This window comes from Fundulus heteroclitus, unplaced genomic scaffold (assembly GCF_011125445.2).
Source record: "Fundulus heteroclitus isolate FHET01 unplaced genomic scaffold, MU-UCD_Fhet_4.1 scaffold_148, whole genome shotgun sequence".
NCBI lineage: Eukaryota > Metazoa > Chordata > Actinopteri > Cyprinodontiformes > Fundulidae > Fundulus > Fundulus heteroclitus.
The window spans coordinates 184,308-193,867 of record NW_023396560.1 but is presented as its reverse complement, the minus strand read 5'-3'; the positions used below and the strand labels follow the sequence as shown (position 1 = coordinate 193,867).

The following is a 9,560-nucleotide window of genomic DNA, read 5'->3' as shown; positions in this document are numbered from 1 at the left end:
AATCATAAAATGCAAAAATTATATAAATGATTACTGATAAATTAAGGACCTATACCAAAAAAATGCTTTAGCAGTTTATTTTGTCTTTAGTGAAAAACATAAAAATACTTGTAAATTAGGTGGGCTTTTAAGGAAAAAAGAATAAAACAAGACTACATGCAAGAACCACGTTTTTTTTTGTTCTGCATTCTTTCAAATAGAGACGAGTTATGATTTCACTTGATGCTGAATGATTTCTTGAGACTTTTCTTCGCCTGTTCTTCTGTGATTTTCTCCCAGGCAGAAGGAATGTCAGCAGGCTTTGCATGATATTCTTCAGCAAATTCCTTGTTGTACTTCATCATCAAATATTTCCAATAATCTGACGCCTCAAGGCTCACATCTGGATAAATATTCCAGTCTGGGAAAATTGTCCTATAGTCTTTGTAAGGATGCCATTCATTGTTTGTAGCACTGCATCTAAAACGTGTGTCACTGATAACAGCAGAAGAGCAGATGTCAGTAGTGAGTTTTTTTGAGTCACTCCACTTGACACAACCTAAACCCTGTGGTCGATGCAGGGAAGCAAAGTGTTCAGTGTGGGCTTCTCCACCTGCATCACAGGGTATTTGGCAGAACGGACACTGTTCACCACAACCAATAACTCTGTTGAACAGCTCATTCTGTGGTTTTACATTGAGATATATGAGTTTTATTTCAAATTTGGTGTCTCTAAACTTGTTTTTAAGAGTTTCTTTCATTTCTCCTAAACACTCTTTGAGCCAGTAAGCAAACTGTTCATGGTCAGCTTTGTTCAGAACCATAAAGGAATCAAGAGCAATCTGGGAAATGACCAGTTCATCACCGAGAACATTGCAGATATGTTCTACAAATGTCTTCAGACAGTCAGTCTTTTCTTCTTTTGCCTGTTTAATGGCAGCATTTATGTGGTCAATGCAGGACTGAAGATGTCTTTCCTCAAACTCACATAATGCTGACTCAGAGGAGAAAATCTCCTTAATTCTATCAGATATCCATGATTTTACATAACTTTCATATGAGCAGATATATCTCTCAAAGCTTTTGAAGTCACTTTTTAAAAGCAGATCCAGTAAAATTGAATACTGGAAGGACATCCGTGTGCTGAACTCCTCTCTTGTCAGCATTTTATCAATAATATCAAGACCAAGAGAACGATAAACAAAGTCCTCCACAGCAGGTTCCAGACAGAAGTTGGTGAATTCTTCAGCTTTCTTCTGGCATTGGTCTCGCTCATTGAACACATCTTTGAAATCTGCACAAAACTTGTCTCTGATTTTCTGCAGACGTCTGTAAGGATCATTTTCTTCTATAAAATCTTCATGCATTTTCTGAAACTTCCTGGCTGCAGAGCCACAGATGTGCTGTTTCAGAGACACTTCAAACTCAATGTCTTGGTAAATATCTTTTTTTTTCAGTCTCTCATCAATGATGCGAACGATCTCCTGCATGTAAGTATCGTGATAATGAGTTTTTCTCATGATTTTATCACTGACACAGTCATTACAAGCAGATATGATGCTGTCAGCGATTTCCTGTTTTTCCTTGACTAGATCTGTCCAGGGAACCCATTCTGGTAGTTTGCTTCGGATATATTCCTTTGCTCCTTTGGGCTTGTATTTAAAAGGCTCCAGTCCACAGTCTCGGAGGCTTCTTTTACTCAGCAGTTCACATGCATGGCTTCCTTTGAGTGAAAGATTTGTTTGCAACTGAAGGGAAACACTGGTGAAGATATTTGAAGTCTGCTGTGCAGAGTAAGAAAAGTTGTACAATGTTTCAGCCCACATCTTATTAAAACGTTCATCAAGCTGTTTGTCTGTTATTTTTACTTTTTTCTTACGACATTCATCAATCAAAGCACAAACTGCTTTTTCAATTTTATGTATATAAGTGGTTGCAATTTTGTCGAGTTCTTTCAGTCCCTGTTTGATGTCAGCTGCTGCAGTGATCTGGTCAAACACTGATCTCTCAGTTTGTCGTCTCAGACTCTTTATGCTGTTTGAGAAATCCTCTCTGTATCTTTCAACCAGATAAACATGACCTTCTGCCTGCTCAAAGTATTTTTTCAGATTATCAAGCATCAGTGTCTCCAACTTGGTCAGCTCTTTGGTTGCTTCACTTTTCAACACAGTGATGTATTCTCTCAGCTCAGATATTTCAGTTTTTGCAGCAACTGTCCCAAAATTAGAAATTCTTGTCTCTGCATTGGTAACCCAGGTGTACATTTCTTTTTTGAACTCCCACTCCCATTTGTTGTACTCTGTGCAGAGACTCATGTATGCATCGGCTACCAGGCTGTTTCTGAAGCTGAAGATGAAGTTTTCATGTTTTACTGCAGTCCACAGGCTGTTTATCCACTCTTTGAACTCCAAGATGTTGTTAGAAGTTGACTCACACTTTCCCATCAGTTGGATGATGTTTTTCTTGAGCTCATAGACGGTCTCACTGTATCCCACATTGACTGGTGCCATTGGTGGGTTTCCATTCCAGAGTCCAGGAATGTAGCAGTTCCCAGTATCTGGATTGTACTCCATCACATCAGTGAAGTTCTTGTTCTCCTCTTTCTTTTCCATTTTAGCTGCTGCCTGGGTCATCTCATTCAGCTGTTCTAGGAGCAGCTTCCTGTCTCGTCGGTTCTTCTCATGGGCTGAAACATCAGAAACGTTCTGGTGAACAAACTGACATTTAGGCTTTTTGCCGACCTCCTTCATCCTGAGGAAAGCATGCACCACTATCTGCAGGATGTCTTTCATTTCTGTTGAATTCTCCATTGCAATATTGATAATGGTGACGTCACTCAGCCCAACAACCAGTGTCGCCAGCTCATTGTCATGTTCATAGCTGTTATCCAGCTGTGCCAGCTCTGGGGACTTTAAGCCTTCAGTATCAATGATCACCACAAAGTCACAGTTCAGATCTTTTTTGAAGTCTTCACTGACTTTGATGAGCAGCATGAAGGCTCCTCGAGTGCATCGACCACTGCTGACTGCAAACTGCACCCCAAACATGGTGTTAAGGAGAGTGGATTTTCCTGTGCCCTGAACTCCAAGTACTGTGACAACCAGTATCTTGTTCTTTGGAGACACCAAGTCACTGAGCTGAGAGAGAACGTCACTCACCCATCTGAGAGGTATGTTGGAAGCATCTCCATCTACAAGCTCCAGAGGAAATCCATCCAGTAATAACTGAGCACAGAGTCTGGGCAGATGTTGCAGTTGTTGACGTGATGGGTCTGTTTCTGGAAGGTAAAGAGAAGCTTCATAGATCTGACCCATTTCACGGAAGAAGTGCTCAACTCCCAGTGAGCTGTTGAAAAGTTGTTTGTCAATTTCTTTGATTTCATTTTTGTTCTCAGAGTCCTTGGATTGTTCCTTGTAAAGCTCCCTGAGGCTGGAAAGTTTTATTTGAGACAGGTTGTCAAGGTTCATTCGCATCCATTTCAGAAAATATACACTTTCTTTGCAGGATATTGCACTAATGAAGCAGCTCATGAAATCTGACATGGCATGGGAGTTCTGCTTCCTACGCAGCTTTTCTTTTTTCATTTTAAGATTACTTTTATAGTTTTCTATGTTTTCAGAGCCAACTTTTCGAAGACGAAATTCTTCCTTTTCTAACAAAGTCAGTTCCTTCCAGATCTGGCCTTGCAAAGGAAACTGTTTTTCTTTGAATTTAAAGGTGTCTTCAATCTCTGCAGTGATGGCATCTGCATTTTTCTTCCCAGCCTGGCACTCTGGTGAATCTTCATCAACAGAAATTCCCAGTTCATGTGCAATGTCGGCCATCTGCTCTATTGACATCTTCAACCCTGGGTTGGTAAGTACACTGCTCACAGTTGTCCTCAAACGTTTCACGAAGTCTGCATCATTGGTCTTTTTTGTTTTTATAATGATGTTGTTCTTTGTCAAGTTCAGTGTGTTTAATGTTTCCGTTAGACCATCTGTAGTGAAGCTCTTTCTCTGTTGGTTTCCCACCAAGAAGATCTTTGCTTTGTAGTTTTTATTAGATAGCAGTTTGCACTCAGACTCCAGCTGATCAAAAAACACAAAAACTGCAGCAGATGTCTGACACAAAAAGGAAAATTGTGTTTCATGTGAAGCAATGTCACCTCGAAGGTTAGCTAAAGCAACTGGCTGACTGAAAATGTCCATGTTTTTGGTTCCACAGGGAAGGTACCAGGTAATTTCAGTCAGTCCATCAGATATTTTTCTTGGACTGTCTCCACACTCCATGTCGTGATGAACAAAGGTGTCATGGTACTGCTGAGGGTTACTAAGAAGTTTGTTGAGAATCTCTGATTTGGACAAGGAGCAATCACCCAGTCTGACAAATGAGATCATTGGAAGCTCAGAAAGAACGATTCTTTCTTCTTTGAAGCCCTTTGATGCTGAAAGATCTGGAGGTCTGTACTTCTTAACAATGTCTCTCATGGCCCACAGCATGAGGGTGCACTGTTTAGTATCACAGTTAGGAAGCAGCAGAGGAACAGAGAACTGACACATGGACATTTTTAGTGCTAACTCTTGCTGAACAAACCCATCAGAGCACAGAAAGAGAGCAGTGATTACATCAAGAGGATTAAAGACTTCAGCATCATTTGGGCTGTCAAAAAGATCTCTCTTTTCTGATGCATCATCACCATTTAAATCAGCAGGAGGATTCACAGTCCTAGCAGTTACATTAACCATCATCAATTTCTTAAGAAAATAAAATGGGACATTAGATTTACACGTGCCAGGGTCATCAGTCATTGTCTTCTCATCAATCTGAAGTATTTTGCTGAGTGATAGCTTCTCTCTGTGGTACTGCTCCAATCCCAGACTCTTCAAAAGGCTCTGAAGTTCAGTGTCTGTAGATCATAAAGATAAATAGATTTAATATGCCTCTCAAATAGTGTGTGTAGATTCTTATTATAAACAGTTAACTAATTAACTTGTACTTTTAACACTGCAGATTTCATTATTACACAGTAGGAAAGCAATATTGTTGTACAGTTGAATTAAATGTACCTAGGTTCAAAAACCAAGGGACATCTAAAACATCTGGCGCTTAGCCAGATGATGCATCTTTCAACTGAGTTCCCCAAATCTATTAATTCCAGGATAACATCATCTAACTCAGGGGTTCCCAAACTTTATTCGCCGTGCTCACCCTTCCGTGTCCCAACTGGGCTGACGCACGCCAAATCTTAAAAAAAGTAAAAATAAAAAATTGCAGTTGTAGATGCAACTCAACCATCATAACAAAGGATATATAAATAAAATTAGAACATAATTTGAATTAAATTACAATAAAGGTACACACAACATCCACAATAGAATCCTGAGGATTTTTAGATGCATCTGTGGCTCAGCGTGTAGTGAGAGAAAGAAAGAGACGATCAGATCGGTCACACCTCCACAACCTGAACGTCTCTGAAGCAGAGATCATCCAGTTGAATTAAACTCTGATTATCTACCGGTGTGTGTATTAACCCTAAATCTGAGTCTGACTCACAATTTACGCCGCAGAATACAAACATGAAGAAGTTTTATTTGTGTCTGATGACGAGCGAGAGTGTAAGCCAGAGAGAGGACTCGTAGAGTGGCACAGAGTAACAATAACAGAACGCTCGACAAAGCTGTTATCAATCAGAGAAATAAAACATTATATCCTGGTTGTTCCAGAAAGGTTACATTCAGTAGGTAAACACGCCCGTAGCAACACACCTCAGCAGACCCGAACACTCCCTGGTCCGGACTGAATATGCGCTAAAACTGCTTCTTTAAAATTAACCGAGCCTGTCTGAATCACAATGAAAAGTATTACAGCTCTGTGCGTGAACATTATCAAGAAACTGCATGTTTTACCAATCCCGCCCCCTTCAGCAGCAGCGAAGGCTGCAGCAGTATGGGCGTGTCATGTGCATAAGTGCTTTTAGCGGTTCAGAGTCACAGCAGCATGAGCAGCACTGTTTGTCAACAGACAGACCATGTCACTCAATTTAATCTTGTAAATAAAACTTTCGGCCCAAATTTTATTTTTCCGCTGCTGACATAAAGAACGTAATGTCAGGAGAGAGAAAGAGACATTTTATGATTCTCACTCGTTTTCTTCTCCCAGATCCAATGCAATTCCGATTCCTCTCTGTTGGTTCATCTCCTCCTTCATCCCTAACTTTGACCTTAGATGTCTCACCTGCATGGCAGTTTGCTTGATTTCAGCCAATTGCACAAATTTGCCAGAATGATTGAAGCAGAGGCCACAGGATAGGAACAGCACAGTGCATAAATTTCATCTTAAAATTAAGAGTAGAAGAAGATTTCTAAATACATTACTTCGACTATAGTCATGTCTTGACATCAAAAGCTGGATGACTTTAAATTTCCTGCATCTAAATTCTGACAAGACAGAAGTTGTAATCTTTGGACCAGAGTCCTCAAAAAATAAACTTCTTAACCAATCACTTAATCTGGGTGGCATTAACTTGGCCTCTGGTAATAAAGTAAAAAATCTTGGTGTCATTTTTGACCAAGACATGTCATTTAAATCCCATATTAAACAGGTTTCCAGAGTTTCCTTTTTTTCACCTCTGGAATATCACCAAAATTAGAATTATTCTGTCCAGGAGTGATTCTGAAAAACTGGTCCATGCATTTGTTACTTCAAGGCTGGACTATTGTAATTCTTTACTATCAGGAAGTCCACAAAATGCAGTTCAAAGCCTTCATCTGATCCAAAATGCTGCAGCAAGAGTTCTGATGAAAATCAACAAGCGGGATCATATGTTGCCAATTTTATCCTCCCTTTATTGGCTTCCTGTTAAATCAAGAATAGAATTTAAAATTCTTCTTCAACGTATAAAGCCCTTAATAATCAAGCCCAGGGGTGGATTTACCATTAGGCAAGGCAAGGCAAATTTATTTGTGTAGCACATTTCAGTACAGAGACAACGCAAAGTGCTTTACATGATTAAAATATAGGAAAATAAAACAGGATAAAAGCAAGCAGGATTAAAATGCTGAAACAAAATAGAACATGGGAGAATAGAAATTAAAAGCAAACAAGTTGGACTACAAAGTGAACTAATTATGTTTCAGTAATACAGTTCAATTAGAACAATCGAAGGTAATCCTAAACAAATGTTTTTAATCTTGATTTAAAAGAACTCAGGCTTTCCGCACTTTTACAGTTTTCTGGAAGTTTGTTCCAGGTAAGTGGTAGCCTCGTGAGACCATCCTGATCTCGCGAGCTTTCAAGGTTTCACTCGCAGATCAGTCTGGCTACTCTCCGTTAAAGAAAATTTGGAGCCGTTCACCAAACGAACGTCCAATCAGCGTTGGCTTTGAGGCGGGTTGAGGTGTGACGCAACGGGAAGCGCGACAGTTCAGTCTAAAGAACATGGCGGCTTCAGCCGATGAAACTAGCGCTAGCGTGGCTATCAAGTTTTATCGGAATTACAGAGTATTTCTTTGCTGAGCTAACGAGCCTTTACCTGCAGCAGCAAGAATAGCTTGGCTTGTGGTTGTGTTTTCGTCGTCGCTCTGTTACGAGCGACGACGAATCTGATTGGTTTATTTGGCCCGTCTATCACCAACATAGGCCAATCAGCTAACCAGTATTTTCGCCCCTTCCCAAAATTACTTCAACGGAAGGTTTCCAGATGGATATGCGGAGCAAATCTATCTGGCAGAGTCAGGTAAGGTAAGTGGAGCATAGGAACTAAATGCTGCTTCTCCATGTTTGGTTCGTGTTCTAGGTATGCAGAGCAGGCTGCATACCTAGAACACATCAGTCATGTCTTGATGACATCAAAAGCTGGATGACTTTAAATTTCCTGCATCTAAATTCTGACAAGACAGAAGTTGTAATCTTTGGGCCAGAGTCCTCAAAAAATAAACTTCTTAACCAATCACTTAATCTGGGTGGCATTAACTTGGCCTCTGGTAATAAAGTAAAAAATCTTGGTGTTATTTTTGACCAAGACATGTCATTTAAATCCCATATTAAACAGGTTTCCAGAGTTTCCTTTTTTTACCTCCGGAATATCGCCGGATATCAAGGCTGGACTATTGTAATTCTTTACTATCAGGAAGTCCACAAAATGCAGTTCAAAGCCTTCAGCTGATCCAAAATGCTGCAGCAAGAGTTCTGATGAAAATCAACAAGCGGGATCATATTTCTCCAATTTTAGCTTCCCTTCATTGGCTTCCTGTTAAATCAATAGTAGAATAAAAAATTCTCCTTCTAACGTATAAAGCCCTTAATAATCAAGCTCCATCATATATCAGAGCTCTGATTACCCCGTATGTTCCTAACAGAGCACTTCGCTCTCAGACTGCAGGTCTGCTGGTGGTTCCTAGAGTCTCTAAAAGTAGAATGGGAGGCAGATCCTTTAGCTATCAGGCTCCTCTCCTGTGGAACCAACTCCCAGTTTTGGTCCGTGAGGCAGACACCCTGTCTACTTTTAAGACTAATCTTTCCTTTTTGACAAAACTTATAGCTAGTGTGGCTCATGTTACTCTGAGCTACCTTTTATAGTTTTACTGCTATAGGCTTAGGCTACCGGAGGATATCAGGATCTAATTTTCTCACTCTATAGAGTTCTACTGTTCTTCAATTATGCAATTCAATTGTGCATTTCTGCTTTAACTTTATGTTCTCTCTCTTTTATCTTCATAGTAGGTACACCTGGTCTGGCGTTCTGTTAACTGTGACTGTCATGGTGCAGCTTTGTCTGCTGCATCATGCACATATTCAGGGCACTTTTCACCCTCCATACACCCCAGTCTCCTCTCCACCTCAGCAATCATCTACACCTGCCAGCCACTAATCAAGCCAGGACTCAATCCACCTGTCAGCTTTCCTATTTAAACCTCCCTTAGTTTGCCCTTCCCTGTCGGCTCGTCTGTTTACCTGTGCTCTTGACTGCTCGCCTTACCTTTTCATTACCAGCCTGGGTTCCCTTCATCTCCGTCCGTCCGCCTGCTGTGGTTCTGGTTCTGCTCCCACTCCGGTCCAGCAAGTATTCATCCAGTCATGCTGCTTAATTCTGCTGGTCTAGTTCTGGTTCCAAGTCTCTACTCTGCTGTGTTGCTGCTCCTGCTGCCTCCATGCTCTGTCTCCATCCAGCTTGCCAGCCTCAGCCACTAACAGCCTCCTACTTCCGTCTGGTCTGAACTCTGGTCTTCTTCATCTTCAATAAACTCACAAAACAGAACTCTGTGTGTGGTTGTGTTCGGGTTCCTCACAAAAACATGACAGAACGAGCCGACCACAAGAACCCGACACCCACACAGAGCTTCTATACAGGAACTGGCGCGATGGATCTTGCCCCGCTCCCGGACCGTAGCTCAGCGGAGCGTGTTCTCCAGGAGAACGTGGGGCTCCTCATGGAACAGGTCCAGGATTGTCTGAATGTCATCGCCACACTCAGTGCAACTTGGAGTGCGGATGAGTGCGGTGACTCAGGTGCGGAATCTGCTGAAGAGCAAGGAGGAGCTCCTTCCGTTTTTCAAAGGGCTGCAGTCGCCCAGCTCTTCAGCCGGCCACCTCCTCCCAGA

General features: G+C 41.2%; 1 protein-coding gene across 1 annotated transcript; it reads right to left on the bottom strand.

Moving 5' to 3' along the window:
- Positions 1 to 215: 215 nt before the first annotated feature.
- LOC118558693 (up-regulator of cell proliferation-like) lies at positions 216 to 8,968 on the bottom strand. Its single transcript, XM_036129237.1, has 2 exons — positions 8,914 to 8,968; positions 216 to 4,867 (listed from the first exon to the last, which is right to left on the bottom strand). The coding sequence occupies exons 1-2, from the start codon at positions 8,966 to 8,968 to the stop codon at positions 216 to 218; spliced, it is 4,707 nt and encodes a 1,568-aa protein (XP_035985130.1).
- Between the last annotated feature and the right edge of the window lie 592 nt (positions 8,969 to 9,560).